This window comes from Desmodus rotundus, chromosome 1 (genome assembly GCF_022682495.2).
Source record: "Desmodus rotundus isolate HL8 chromosome 1, HLdesRot8A.1, whole genome shotgun sequence".
Classification (NCBI taxonomy): domain Eukaryota; kingdom Metazoa; phylum Chordata; class Mammalia; order Chiroptera; family Phyllostomidae; genus Desmodus; species Desmodus rotundus.
The window spans coordinates 100303227-100317629 of NC_071387.1; the positions used below are offsets into that span (position 1 = coordinate 100303227).

Below are 14403 nucleotides of genomic sequence, written 5' to 3' on the forward strand. Positions count from 1 at the left end.
CCCACGGACAGATCTAGAAGGCTTGGGGCAGAGCCCGGCCTGGGGAAGAGGGGTCTGCCAGGGGAGAAGCCCAGTTTGGGGGGAGGAAGCAGTAAGTCTGAAAATAAACTCATTTATTCCATTTTCTTCTCCTGCCCTACAGCAAGCCTCTTGTCTGGTTATTTGAGAATGTAACTCATCCCCTGTGCTGATAAGCTGTCTGGTGATCCGGGCGGGTGGGGCTCCAGGGCACAGCATGTGGCTTGAGGAAATGAAAACGAAAGTTTAAAGTATTTTAACTAAAGCTACCCCAAATATTTCATTTTCACTCTCTCTCTCTTTTTTTTTTTCTTTTTGCTGCTATTGTTTCCATTTGGTCCAATTCATGAGAGAGGTTTCTAGGGTGGTTAAAAGGATGGATGCCTAGTGGTTTCAGGGAGAGGCTCAGGCAAAAGCCAGACACCAGGGGAATGCAGAGGGGCGCCTCAAAGACCTCTGGGCTCCAAAGGCTCCTAGGTGATTGAGAGTGAGCCGGAGATCCTCGCCCAGCCCAGCTTGGGGGCTGGACAGCCTATGGAGGTTAGTCAGGTGGTCGCCCATCTTCTTGATGGGTTTCACCTTCTCATCCAAGAAGTGGTTCTCCAGAAAGCGACAGAGATGCCAGTCTGTGCCGGTAGAACCGAGGGCATGCAGATGCAAAAGTGCCTGGTTCAGGTCCTCCATGATCATAGCATCTTGAGTTTTACCCCACTCCCCTTGGGAAGGCTTTAGCATGTCCTGGAAGAGTACTCGGCCACCGCGCTGGTTTTGCATCTTTAATAGAAACTCGGGGCCCTCAAGCTTCTACTCTGCCAACTTGTGGAAGAAGTGGCCCATGCCCTCCAGAGCCAGATCTTCGAGGTCCAAATAGAAGCCCAGAGAGAGGTAGCTGTAGGAAGCCTACAGATGCACCTCACCAAGCGGTTCACGGCATTCTCCATCTGGGTGGAATAATTCTGATGAATCTGGGAGCTCATGGTTGTTTGGCAATAAGGAGTTAAGGTCAAAACAAAACAAAACTGTGTTGGCTGTTCCAGGAGGCTGAGGATGGCTGAGGTGGTCCTGAAGGTGGTAACTGGAAAAGAGGTTGGAGGGGCTGTGGCCAGGTGGCTCAGTTGGTTCGAACATCATCCTGATAGGCCAAGGTTGTGGGGGTGAGCCTTCATCACAGCACGTACAAGAATCAGTCAGGGAATGGGTGAATAAGTGGAACAACAAATCGATGTTTCCTTCCTCTCTCTAAAATCTATTTTTAAAAACTTGGAGAAAAAAAGAATAAACAGGTTGGAGGGTGGCTGGAGGCTGGAAGAAGGGGAGTCCCTGGGTCTGTTTTAACCAAACACTATGAAGCAAGAGACAGATCCAGGGGACCTGCCGAGGGCACTGCCTCATTTTCTCTTATAAAGAGTTTGAGTGCCATCGCTGAGGCCCTCCTGCACTTGGGTTTGTATGGCTTCTTGGAAACTCGATCCTGCCTTCTAAGTCTTAAGTCAATACTTTCAACTGAAATAGATTCAGGGGTCCTGAGGGCCTGGGCGCACTGGGAGTAGTGTTGAACAATCGATACTGGGCCCTGGAGTGAGGGCTGTGACGTCATCCTCACGGGACAGGAAAGCTCCCACGGTGAGTCATGAGAGGGAGCCCCTGTTCTTCCCCGTCTTCACCTGCTCTCCTAGTTCCTCCCCAGCATGTACAACTCAGAATAAAGTCCTCTTTGTTACTCAGGTGGCTTGGGCTCAGGTAACCAGGCAGATGCCCTATCTCAATGGGCTCTTCTGTAGCAACAGTATCAGGAAGCCAACTTGACCTTGGGGGACCTCTGAGATCCTGGGACCTATCAGCAAGAAAGGCAGTGTATGAGTTTCCTGTGACTAATGTAGCAAATCACCACAGCTGGGTGGCTTAAACCAACAGAAATTTATTCTTTCCTAGCGCTGGAAGCCAGAAGTCCAAAATCAAGGTACCGCAGGACTGTCCCTACCAAGGCTCTAGGGGAGGATTCCCTTGCCTCATCCAGCATCGGGTGGCTCCTGATGTTCCTTGGCTTGTGGCCAAGTCATTCCAGTCTCTGCCTCCATCTTCACTGGCTTTCTCCTGTGTCTGTGTCTCAAATCTCCCCATCCCCCCTTTTTTTTCTGATTCACCTGTCATGGGATATAGGGCCCACTGTAAATCCAGAAGGATCTGATCTTGAGATTTTTAACCTAATTACACCTGCAAAGATCTTTTTTTCAAATAAGGCCACACTCACAGGTTCCAGGGCTTAAGGCTGGGGTGGGGGATGGGCATTGGCTGCCTGAGGTATCGGGGGCCACCATCCAATCCATATAGGTGGTACCTTTCCCCTGTGGGGCCCACATCCTGAGCTGTCTTCCCAGCTTCCCTTACCATGTTTTAGGCTCTGTTCCTTGCTGACCTGGAGCCCTGGGTGCGCTTGGAGTCCCCAGACAGAAGCCTAAGGCACTAGTACCTTGATAAAGCTTTCACTGGTACAGGAATTAAAAAAAGAGAGAGTGATGTTCTTTCCCTCTGTTGAGTTATGGCCAAATTCTCATTCCTGGGGCCTGTTGCTTCTTCTATCCTCTTTAGGTCCTGTAGCCCTCCTCTCTTCCCAGCTAAGGATCACACAGTAAACAGGAAGGGCAAAACAATGTGTATCTTTCAGGAAGACACTGTTGAACCCTGGCCGGTGTGGCTCAGTTGGTTGGAGCCACACCTGTATACTGTCCTGTATACAGAAGGGTTGGGGGTTCAATTCCCAATCAGGGCACGTGCCTAGGTTGTGGGTTTGATCCCCACTTGGGGTGCGTATGGGAGACAACCAATTGATGTTTCTCTCTCTTTTTCTAAAATCAATAAACATATTTTTAAACATTAAACAATGAACGACAGCATTGAGAGAGAAACTCTACCTGGATAACTACTGCTGGTTGAGAGCTGACAATTACGACTGTTAATAAAGTTCATTGCTACCCAATCAATGGATTCTGCCCACACTTACAAGTGGAGCTGCCATTGCCCTCTTGACAAAATAGCTTGTGAATCCTTATAGTGATCCCCAAGGTGTATGAGGGGCTGGCAGCCTGGGCAAACGCCTTTGGTGACTGGAGATAGCAGGGCAGGCTTCTCCCTTGTTTTACAGCCGGGAGGCACCTGAGGTTAGGGCAGCTGTGACTCTCCCAGTGCGGCCCTGGGGTGGGGTTGGCACCAGGTCCGACCCAGGGGCCAGTGGGCTGCCTGCCACAGGTGGCGAGCAAACACCAGTGCTCCCTGCATCGGGGACGCAGGCGTGGTGAGAATGAGCCAGGGTGGAGAGTGGTTTCCTGTGGAATCAGCTCCAGATGTGGCTCTCTACAAAGACTTCCTGGCACAGGGAGCCTCTAGAAGTGGGGGGGAGAAGGGGGTGGCTGGCTCTGGGGCACGGGATGCAGGTGGGGTGGCAGTGTGAGGCTTAGCCATTGGGCTGCACTGCTGTGCCGCCTTCAGAGAAAGGCACCGGAAGGCCCAACTTACCGAGCTCCCCCATAGGCTGGGCAAGGAGCTGGCTTTGAAGTCAGGGTCTGGAGTGGTATCAGGTTGGTCCTGTTTCATGCATGTACATGTAGGCCACATTTCCTTAACGTGTTTCCATGTCTGTAAAGTGGGGATTGTAAAACCGATGAGAATTATTATGGGATCTCAAGGTTGATTCACCCCTTTAGGTTTAGGAACCTGGATGGGCTTTTCTACCCATAACACTTGGGCTTCAGGCACCTCTCCAGTAGTAGGTGATACCCTTGGGGTTGGGTAGCCTCCAAACCCACTTCCAGGCCCACTCCTTGACAGGGCTGGTGGACAGCAAGGCTGACCCCTGCCCCGGTTTCCTCCCTAGGTAGGTTGGTGGGGAATGCTCTCCTGTCCCACCTCTTTCCGGGGCAGAGGCAGATGGGGGTAGGGATTCCAGCGGAGGTGTTAAAGTACCCTTGAGTTGCTAACCTCAGTGGGGATCTCGACCCTCCATATCAATGGCATTCCAGCCCCATCACAGTCTCAGCTTCAGGCTCCAACTGTAACCCTTTGGTTTCCAGATGCAACTGAATCCAGGTATACTGGGAGAACTCAGAGAAGGCTTGGGGCCTCCTGACCTCTTTCCAAGAAGGGCTGAGGGCAGGAAGTCCATTCTTGCCTAGGTGCCCTGGGCATCCGTCCCCTGCCAATGAATCTCCCTGTCCCCCACCTGCAGTGGGCAGCTCCTCCCACCACCCCCTTCTGGCCTCTCTGTTTTCCAACAAATTGCCCCACTTTTACTCTCCCTCTGGGTAGCACCTTAGCAGAGATGGGGAAGAGTGGGTGACAGGCAGGAGGAAGCTGAAGCCACAGGGCCACCCTGGAGGCACCTCTGGTGGGACCGGTCTCTGGAGGAGGGGGGTAAAAGGGAGGGTGTCTTCATCCTTTGGGCACCCACCTCCCATGTGGCTGGCCAGCCCCTAGCAGTGTGGGGTCTCCCCCTTCTTGAGTGTAGATATTTGGAGCCAAAGAACTGGGATCTAAAAAAAATTGGGGTCCTCTTAGTGCCTTCTTGGGATGCTAGGAGTACTTGGTGTGTGTGCAGCACCAGACGAGGCCCCGTGACAACATGGGGGTCAGCGCCACAGAGCTGCCTATGGAACTGGTGGGCCCTGAAGGCGAGGCCTGACTGCGGGCTGACCAACTGTCCTAGATTCCCCAGGGTGCAGGACTCAGTCCTCAAACCAGAATGCCCCAGGCAGATCAGGACGAGTTGGTCACCTTATGGCCAAGGCAGGAGGCAGGAGGCAGACTGCGCTGAGCCTGGGGGCCACAAAAGGCCCTGTGCTGGGGCTGCCCAGGATGGGAGGCCTGGTGGGTGGGTCAGTGGGCCCTTCCCAGAGACCGGGGCTTGCTGAGTGCGCCTGACACCTGCCCAAACCTGTGGAGCTGGATTCCTGGCAGCCCTGCAGACCATAGAGGGAGCCCCCTGAAGGCTTGCTTCTATTTGCCCTTCTGCTCAGCCACATTCCCTCCCCATTCAACCTGAGGCCTCCGGGGCTGGAGGAACTGGGCAAACCCTGCCCAAGATATTCCCTGCCCATCACAGCCCGCCGTCCTCAGCACTCCCCTCACAGTCCTCAGGTGTCCAAGGGCCACCAGATCAGCCCCTCACACTGGACAGCACTGCCCCAGGGCCCTGTGGGGAGGCACCAGGGGTAGAGGAAGCCCTCATCACAGGAGCCAACTTGCAGACCCATGGATTAGCTCTGGCCTCAGTCTCCCCATTTTAGGGGGACAGGTTCTCAAACTTTTGGGGTCAACCACCCCTTTGCAAATCTGCGGAAAATATAAACCTCTCTTACAAAAATATCCTAAACCCCATTCCCAGAGCAATGCACCAACCTGAAGTTAGAATCATTTATGAATAAAGCTCCATTGTGGTAGGTGGGGCACACCTACCCCCCTTCCCTCCCCCAGGGTGTTAGGGAGGTGCAGTGACCGGGGGGTGTGGGGGGTCTTCCCAGCCCTCCAGGACATGTGTTGAAGGACACTTACTCGCAGGCCAGTCAGGCCTCTGTTCTTCCTCAGGAGGGATGGAGGTGAGAGGATCTCTCAGGTGAGGGCTGCCTTTGAGAGTCTTCCCAACCACCCCGGAAAGTGGAATTTTCATCAGCACCCCCCTGTTTCATACAACAATTCTCAGTTCTTAGCACCCAGGGAGGGGCTTGAGGGAGTTCATAACCCATCCCCTAAAATGAGGGGCTCATGTTTGTGGGTCTCAGGAGGTTTCTCAAAGAGGTCTTTGACCCAAGGAGGTTAAGGAACTTGACCTTTTGTTATCTATCCCAGGTGAGAGGGGCAGGATTTCAGCTATGGTCTGTGTGCCTCCCAGGCTGCCTCCCACAGCAGGAGTCCTGGAGCTCTGCCCCGTCTTTGAGGACGGGTCTTTCCTGAGGACTATGAGGCAGGGCTCGGGGAGATCGGAGGCCCCTGGGCCTAACTCCCATTGCCTTCCCCTGTGGTGTCCCCCCAGAGTGGTCACTCACTCCCCATGGGCAAGAGTAGCTCCTGCCCCTGCCGCTCTTCCCCTTTCACCCCATGCCCCGAGTGCTCCTCCCCCACTTCCACAACAGGCTCTTTATCCTCTGGCCTCCAGAGACTTAACAGCAACTCAGCTTGGCCCCCAGTTTCAGTGGAGGGGGTGGAGAGGGCATACCTGAGCTGAGGTATAACTGAGGGGGTGGTTTTCTAGGCCGTTGCCTGGACGATGCCACCTGAGCCGGGCGCCAGGCACCTGTCGCCTAGGGAACAGTGCGGGCAGGGCCCCTCCCTCGGGAGCCGCTAGGGCCGCTGGGCTGAGACAGGAGACAGATCGAATTCCGGAGAGTCCTAGCGGCGGGGTATCGGGGGTGGGGGGGGGGCGATGCGCGGAACTGGGAAAGCTGGGGTACGTTTGCATCATCAAGAAACGAACCAGGCCCCGGGGGAGCAAGGACGGCGGGGCAGGGGTGGAGGAGTCTCAGGAAGGGGAGCTGAGTCCCCCAACCCCCCCCACTTCTTTGTCCTGAGCCAGTTACATTTCTTCTCCCAAAGCTGATCCTCAGTCTCACCATTCCTTTGCTCCTGGGCTCCCACAGGCATAGACGTTCTTCTTTCCTTCCCTGTTCCTTCCTGGTCACGGTATGCCCTCCCCGCCAACTTTGAGTTCCCCCCATCCCAGCCCCGCCTCCTCCCCGTAGCACCGGTCTCCCCCGTCTCGGCCTGGCTGCTCCTCCCCTGCCTCCGCCTTAAAAGCCCCATGCCTGCTGCCAGGAGCCGGCAGTCCCCAGGTGGCCTCCGGGAGGGGTATACTGCTCAGCGTGAACCTGCGCCAGCCAGAGGGGACGAGGCTCTCTCCAGCCTGAAGGTGGGTTGGAGGGTAGGTTCTGTGTAGCTGGTCAGACAGGCAGGGGTTGGGGCGTGACTGCTGGGTGGCAGGAGAAGCAGCCACTGGGCAACTGATGGGCGACGGGCGTCTCGGGGGGATACCAGTCACTCAGCTGAGCAGGACTGTGAGATTTTGTATTTGTCGGGAGCCAGAGACACACTTGTGAGGGGCGCGGAGCGAGGAGGCGCCTTGCAAAAGGTCCACAGATGTGAGAACTGTCCTGGCCTGAGGATACTGTCCATTCCTGGCTGGCAGCAAGACCCCTACTTGGCAGCACCTGACGACTCACTCCTCAGTTTACTGGACCACCAAGAGTTGAGAAGACCTAGCCGAAGGAGCAGATGGCTTCAGCTGCCCTAGAACTCCTGGGCATGACCCTGGCTGTGCTGGGCTGGCTGGGGACCCTGGTGTCCTGCACCCTGCCCCTGTGGAAGGTGACCGCCTTCATCGGCAACAGCATCGTGGTGGCCCAGGTGGTGTGGGAGGGACTGTGGATGTCCTGCGTGGTGCAGAGCACGGGCCAGATGCAGTGCAAGGTGTACGACTCGATTCTGGCGCTGCCCCAGGACCTGCAGGCTGCCCGAGCCCTCTGTGTTGTTGCCCTCCTGCTGGCCCTGCTCGGCCTGCTGGTGGCCATTACGGGCGCCCAGTGCACCACCTGCGTGGAGGATGAAGGTGCCAAAGCCCGCATCGTGCTCACCGCGGGGGTCATCCTTCTCCTCTCGGGCATCCTGGTTCTCATCCCCATCTGCTGGACGGCCCACGCCATCATCCAGGACTTCTACAACCCCCTGGTGGCTGAGGCCCTCAAGCGGGAGCTGGGGGCCTCCCTTTACCTGGGTTGGGCATCAGCTGCCCTGCTCATGCTGGGCGGGGGCCTCCTCTGCTGCACATGCCCCCCACCCCAGATTGACCGGCCCCGAGGACCCAGGCTGGGCTATTCTATCCCCTCCCGCTCAGGCACCTCTGGGATGGACAAGAGGGACTACGTATGAGGTGAAGGAAGTCTCCGGAAGCCCGCTGCGCAGAGCCTGGACTTTGTGCTGGAGGCCTTCTCCCACCAACCCCTACCCCACATGAAACCCACTTTCCAGGAGCTCCAGCCAGGCTTGGCTTCTGGGCTAGTCTCAGATGGCCTGGCTGAGCCCATACCCTCCTGAATGGGGTCCCTACCTCCTGGCCTGCCTCACAAAACGAGTTGCTTTCTTCTGGTGTCCAGGTCCTGGGTTGGCCCTCCTCCCCTACCCCTGGAACCTGGGCCTCACCCAAAGGGCAGTAGCTCCTTGGCTCAAACAAGCAGAGGATCATGCTCTGCCTGCCCTGAAGCTGGTCCACTCCAGCCTGGCCACCACCTACCTGCATTCAGAAACCCAGGCCAGGCCCCCTGGGAGAAGCCAGTCTCCTCCAGGCCAGAAGGCCCACCCCACTCCCCTGCCCCAAATGGAGTTCCAGAATAAAGATTATTTGTACCTCCAGCTGCCTTGATCTGTGATTAGGCAGGGAAGCCCAGGTGGCCTCCCCAGGGCTTTCAGGCCAAGGTCTGATCTAGGTCCTGCCCTATGGGTAACCTCACTCGGGCCCTGCTAGGCAGGGAGCAACAAAGGAGGCCAGTCACTCACGTTCACTGCACACCAGGCTGGAACTCAATAGCCTCCCAGCAACACCAACAGCAAGTAACAAAGCAAAACGAAACACACTTTATTTAGTAAAAATTGCTGAGTGTGGGTGTGGCATAGCAGAAATGTACAGGGTCTAGAGATGAGAGGGCCAGGGTCCTACAGCGCGGCCGAGAAGAAATTCTGGGCCAAGGGCGAAAGAGCCAGACGTGGAAATCTTTGGAGGTAGGCGGTTTCTGGTAACTTATCACCTACTCTTCTCAAGGCTACTTCACGCTCAATTAGCTCAAGATTTTATTTTAGCTCAAGAGCCCCTGGGCTTACAGAGGCCTGGTCAGCAAGGCAGTGCTCATCCCTGCAAATCGGGGGAGGCCCTGCCCCAAGACAGCCCATCAAAGCATCTTGTTGTCACAAAGCACCTGGCCAGGCCAGACTCCCAGATAGGAATGTCCAAGGTGGAGAAAGATCCAGAAACTCTTCAGTGTTGCCTCCTTGGTTCCATCATCCAAAGACAAGCCAGCAGCAGAGTCCAGGTGGGAGTCTTTCTTCTTGGTTCAGTGTTTATCAAATGGATTAAAAGGAAAGCCCCCCTCCCTCAATAAAAAGGAAAAACGAAAGCAATCGGGAAGCTGTTGTGCATTTTCATGATTCCAGCTCAGGGGTAGGATCCACTGTCAAGGGAGCCCACGTTCTCCTACCCACATCAGACGTAATTCTTGGTGGGGTATTCGGAGGGCCCCTGAGAGTTGGCACGTGGGGCGGATGCTGAGTATCGGGCCAGGTAATGGCTGGAGCCCCGAGACCCCCCAGAAGGGCAGGTGTAGCACAGCAGCCCCCCACCCAGCAACAAAAGGCCAGACGCTGCCCAGCCCAGGTAGAGGGAGGCCCCCAGTTCCCGCTTTTGGGCCTCTGCCACCAGGGGGTTGTAGAAGTCCTGAATGATGGCATGGGCCGTCCAGCAGATGGGGATGAGGGTCAGGACCCCTGAGATGACAAAGATGACCCCAGAGGTGAGCACCAGACGGGCCTTGGAATCCTTGTCCTCCACACAGGTGGTGCACTTGGCCCCACCAAGGTAGATCAGCAGACCCACCAGGGCAACGAGGAGGGTGATGACACAGAGGGCTCGGGCAGCCTGCAGGTCCTGGGGCAGCGCCAGCATTGAGTCGTACACCTTGCACTGCATCTGGCCCGTGCTCTGCACCACGCAGGACATCCACAGTCCCTCCCACACCACCTGGGCCACCACGATGCTGTTGCCGATGAAGGCGGTCACCTTCCACAGGGGCAGGGCGCAGGACACCAGAGCGTTCACCCAGCCAAGCAGTGCCAGGACAATCCCCAGTATTTGCAGACCAGCAGAGGCCATAATGAGGTTGAGGTTGAAAGGAGCTGTGCTGAGGGACAGAACAGAGTAACGTTTAAGACCTGCTGGTCCAGACCCCTCATTCCCACTGACCGCTAACCCGGAGGCCATGCGCCATGGCCACACAGAACACCAAGGGTATGAACCCTGGGAGTTTGGATGCCACGTCCTGTCCCTGCGCCTCTCTTCTCATGGGCAAAATAAGCATTAATGCTTTACCATTTATTTCTTTTCCCCTAGCTATATGACAGGCACTGCCTTACACTAGTAAATAAATAAGCCACCTGGTCCTGGCTGTTTTGGGTACAAATGAAAGATAATATAAAGCTTAAGCAAGTGTTAGTTCCTGGCTTCAGCCACTATGGGTACATTTTATCAAACAGTAAAGTGACAAAAAGGGGATGAAGTGACAGCGAAATCGTTAGGTATTTTCCACAGGGTGCACAGATGGAAGGTCAGCTCTAGTTATTGAGTTTCAGTCTCAAAACTACCAGGATTAGAGATCCAAGCTTTCTCCTACCACCCCACAGGAGTGTCCAAACCCCTCACCCCAACATGGCTCCATACCTCAGGCAGGAGGTTTCCAGTTTGATCTTAAAGATCTTGTGTTCTGGGTGGCTCACCAGTCCCCTCTTGGCCTGCCCTAGCCTAGCCCAGCCCACCCCAGCTGGAGCCAATCCCTGAAGAGGCAGGAGAGATGGGGAGGGGGGGAAGTCTCCCACCCAAAAGCACTTCCTTCTGAACAGCCACTGGCTGCCTCTCTGGGTCCCACTCTTCTGCTCTCCCTTTGGGGCCACAAAACATACCCTCAAGGTCGGGGACATTTTTCTTGTGTATTTTTGCCCCAAATGCCATCCTCTCGGGACACAACTTCCCTAAAAGGAGCTAAAATCCTTGGGGTCTATCCAGTGAACCAGCTCCTCTACAGCAGCCTACCCTCACCTGTCTCCCCTCACATCTCACTTAGTGTTGGAGGTCTCCACCCAGACCAGTTCTGTTGGATTCTTGTTGTGGCTCTCCATTGCCCAAAGTTCCCGCGCACCGCTCGGACTTAAACCTAGCACCAGCCCAGCAGTACGGCCAGAGGGCAGGTTCTCCATTCACTTTTTCAACTGGGTCCGAGTTGAAGACCTCGGGGGAGATCAGACGGGGCGGGCCATCGCTTGCTGGTCGCAGTCCCCTGTCTACACCTCCAGGTGTCTGGCCGAGGCCGGCCAGCCTAGGCATCCTGCACCTCGTCTGCCCTCGACCAATCATTCCCTTTCCACATACTATGGGCTCGACTCGTTCCGAGGGTGCTCCTTCACGCTCCCGACTCCTATTTCCCTGGGTGTCCGGCCCCAGTTCCCCAACCGCCTGGGAGCCGCTCGCGAGGTAAAGTTTAATGGCGGCGCCCGCCTAGGGTCTGCTCCCGCAGGTGAGGGGGAGGGGCGACCGATCGAGAAGCAGCCAGGTGGGGGAGGGGCGCCCGGGTTTCGGTGCCTTTGTCCCAGGGGAGGAGAGGAGGGGAGTTTAACCCTTTTCGAGCAGCCCAAGGACCCGATCTGTCCCTCGCCGGGGACTCGTCGACCCGGTGGCCGCCGCCAGATCAGTCCAGGTTGTCCATGCTGCCCGTCCCCTGCACCCCGTTCCTCTAGGTATCCACCTCCTGCTTCCCAATACGCACACTGCCCCCAGGATCACCTGAGAAGGAAGAAGTCCGCGGAGATTCCTAGGAGCCGCGAGTGTGAGGATGGGGCGGAGGCGGGAACTTAAAGAGGCAGTGACGTCACTGGACCACCGCCCCGGGGAGGGGCAGAGACCCCAGGCCAGACCACTGAGGGTGCGCGAATCCCGACCTCCTCGTCCGCAGCTCTCAAGACTGCGTGCGGCTGTGGGGCATTAGCGGCTTACGTCGGGGCCGCAGTGGGTCAGGGCGCAGGGCGTGGAGCCGGAACTTGGGTCTCGGCTCCGACACTCTCCCGAGCCTCAGTTTCATACTCTTAAAATGGAGACGAGCACTCATTTTACTAGGTAACTATGTCCTAAGGTAGAAATTAAAGGATACAGCATTATTTTTATATGACACCCCCGGGGTCCTTAATAAAGCTGCAGTTATCTCTGCCTTCCGTGTTTTCCTGTCTGATTCCGGCCACCCACACACACCTCTCGGACCTGAGCCCCAAGAGGGCAGCTAAGCCTGCGTCCCTGCCAAGTCCCCACGGCTCGCGCACGCGGACGTGGTTTGCAGAGCTCTGTCTGAATTTAGCGGGCCAGGCCGGGCGGGGCGGGGCGTCTGTGGGCGGGCCGCGGCCAGCGGCCCGCCCCGGAAGGCGGGGGCGGGGACCCGGCTGAGGCTGTCTGTCCCCACGACTCGCGGCGGTCTCAGATGGCAGCGGCCGCGGGACGCGCACCATGGCTCTCAGCCTGCTGTGCCCGCTGCTGCGGCTCCTTGCACTGGGGCTCGGGCTGGCGCTGCTGTGCGCCGCGGCTGGGGAGCCGGTGTCAGGTATGCCGGGCGCCAGGCTGGGGCTGGGCGGGAGGGCGGGAGGGCCGGGGACCCTCGGTCGGGGAACGGGGGCCAGCTTTGGGGACCTAGAGGAGGGGGCAGAACTGAGGTTGCATGGAATCGGGAGGCAGGTAGTTTCTAGACACCGCGCTCGCTGGCCAGAGGAAGTCCCATCTCGCTCCGAGCTTCATCCCCAGTCCCTGCCTCAGTTTCCCGCCTGTCCAACTCGGACTCGGAAGTGGGGAAAGTTTGAAGGCCGGATGTCTCGTCCGGTGACGGGGAATGCCCCCAGCTTGGTCAATACCGGGTCTGCCCAGTCCCAGTGACCGAAGTCGAGGGCCGGGGTCTAGAGAAGCACAGGGGTCTGCGCCCCATACCATGTGTGGTGCCCCCTTCCATCCGGTGACTTCAGTGCCCAGCTATGCGGGGGGAAGGGGGAGGACCGGGGTCGGGCCCAGTGCCCAGGAATGAGTCACCCGGCGGCGGGGGGGGGAGGGGTTGTGGGGACCTCACCCCTCCCCCAGCCTCCCGCGCTATGCCCCTCTTCACCCCGTGCTGCCACGTCCCGCTCAGGCCGTGCGGGTCACCTGTGAGGAATGCGGAGGGCGCCGGTGACTCACGTTATACGATCCGGCCGACCCTGACTTCAGCCCCCAGAATAGCCGCGTCCTAACCCCAGCCTCTGACCCATGGCCCCTTCCTCAGGCACCACTCCGTGCTCTCGTGGCAGCTCTTGGAGCGCGGACCTCGACAAGTGCATGGACTGCGCGTCGTGTCCAGCTCGCCCGCACAGCGACTTCTGCCTGGGCTGTGAGTGGAGGGCGGGGCCAGAGGCGAGTGGACCCCAGACTGGGGGAGAGTTGCTGGGGTAGAGGAGGGAGCAGATGGCTTCAGATCTGGGGAATTAAGTGGGAAGCAGAAGCGGGCAAGGGCTCCAATTGGGGTAGGGGCCATGGTAGGGGAAAGACTCGGGGTCAGATCTACGGGGTGGGACTGGCATTGACGTCTGACTTCGAGTCCCGCCCCCAGGCGCAGGGGCCCCTTCAGCCTCCTTTGGGCTGCTGTGGCCCATCTTGGGGGGTGCCATGAGTCTGGCCGTCGTGCTGGGGCTACTTTCCGGCTTCCTGGTCTGGAGACAGTGCCGCAGAAGAGAAAAGTTTACCAGTAAGTATGCCCTGGCCCGCTCGCCCCCCACCCCACAACTCTTCAATATTTCCCCAGTTCTTGATGACCCCTCTTCTTATCTTGCAGCTCCCATTGAGGAGACCGGCGGGGAGGGCTGTCCTGGCGTGGCGCTGATCCAGTGACAATGAGTGTCCCCAGTCAGCAGGAGGCGGTGCCCACTCTTCATTCATTCATTCATTCATAGCCAGCCCCTGCCTCCCAGACACAGCCAGAGCCAAGCTGCTCCAGTCATGGGGGTGTGCAGGCATGGGGGACAGGTGAATCACTTCTCTAAGGCCTGGATCCAGACTTCTGGCTCCGGGACAGAAAAGGAGACCCAGGCCGGCTCACACCAGATAACTGACATTAAGAAGTGCAACATTTGCATAAGGGTCCCCTACCCCCATGGTCTGGGGGTCAGGCTGAAGTGAGGGACAGACAGAACACCATACCCCACCCACTCAGATGTGCTGAAATTTCAGCACTGGGGTCTCAGCCTGGGGGGGCTGGGTTAGGGATCTGTTCCTAACACTAGGGGGCTGGCCCTCTAGGGGGGCTGGCCCTGAGACACTGCACCCCCAACTCTCAAAGAGGGGGGAGATATTTATTTTGGGGAGAAAGTTTGGAGGGATGGGAGAATTTATTAATAAAAGAATCTTTAACTTTAAATGGATTGGAGAGTGGCATGATTCCCCAGTCTGACTTCCCAGAGCTAGAGGGAGGAGTGAGTCAGCCGCGGGGGCGGGGGTGAGGCTCTGACTCACACATTCTCAATGCTTGAGCCCAGCCTGCCAGGACCTGGGCAGGCCTTGACCGTTTTTTTCAGGGAAGATCT

The 14403-nt window shown here is 57.3% G+C and overlaps 3 protein-coding genes and 1 pseudogene across 4 annotated transcripts; 2 read left to right on the top strand and 2 right to left on the bottom strand.

The window, feature by feature from the left end:
- Positions 1-158: 158 nt before the first annotated feature.
- Positions 159-6277, bottom strand: LOC123479020 (ferritin light chain pseudogene; annotated as a pseudogene).
- Positions 6278-6514: 237 nt separating this feature from the next.
- Positions 6515-8769, top strand: CLDN9 (claudin 9). Its single transcript, XM_045189890.2, has one exon. It carries the CDS (start codon positions 7276-7278, stop codon positions 7927-7929), a length of 654 nt encoding a protein of 217 aa, XP_045045825.1. The 5' UTR covers positions 6515-7275; the 3' UTR covers positions 7930-8769.
- A 316-nt stretch (positions 8770-9085) lies between these two features.
- Positions 9086-11633, bottom strand: CLDN6 (claudin 6). Of its 2 annotated transcripts, none has more exons than XM_045189889.2 (2): positions 11600-11633; positions 9086-9947 (listed from the first exon to the last, which is right to left on the bottom strand). In XM_045189889.2, exon 2 carries the CDS (start codon positions 9917-9919, stop codon positions 9254-9256), a length of 666 nt encoding a protein of 221 aa, XP_045045824.1. In that variant the 5' UTR covers positions 9920-9947; positions 11600-11633; the 3' UTR covers positions 9086-9253. The 2 variants fall into 2 exon arrangements, with proteins under 2 accessions (XP_045045824.1, XP_024409198.1); XM_024553430.3 differs by lacking the exon at positions 11600-11633 and adding an exon at positions 11189-11260.
- A 627-nt stretch (positions 11634-12260) lies between these two features.
- On the top strand, positions 12261-14299 carry TNFRSF12A (TNF receptor superfamily member 12A). Its single transcript, XM_053928591.2, has 4 exons — positions 12261-12404; positions 13110-13214; positions 13434-13568; positions 13656-14299. The coding sequence occupies exons 1-4, from the start codon at positions 12311-12313 to the stop codon at positions 13709-13711; spliced, it is 390 nt and encodes a 129-aa protein (XP_053784566.1). The 5' UTR covers positions 12261-12310; the 3' UTR covers positions 13712-14299.
- The last annotated feature ends 104 nt before the right edge of the window (positions 14300-14403 follow it).

Coding starts and splice junctions, on each gene's coding strand:
- TNFRSF12A (XM_053928591.2), top strand. CDS start 12,311: ATGGCTCTCAGCCTGCTGTGCCCGCTGCTGCGGCTCCTTGCACTGGGG. Junction 12,405..13,109: donor GGCTGGGGAGCCGGTGTCAG/GTATGCCGGGCG, acceptor CCCCTTCCTCAG/GCACCACTCCGTGCTCTCGT. Junction 13,569..13,655: donor CAGAAGAGAAAAGTTTACCA/GTAAGTATGCCC, acceptor CTTATCTTGCAG/CTCCCATTGAGGAGACCGGC.
- CLDN6 (XM_045189889.2), bottom strand. CDS start 9,919: ATGGCCTCTGCTGGTCTGCAAATACTGGGGATTGTCCTGGCACTGCTT.
- CLDN9 (XM_045189890.2), top strand. CDS start 7,276: ATGGCTTCAGCTGCCCTAGAACTCCTGGGCATGACCCTGGCTGTGCTG.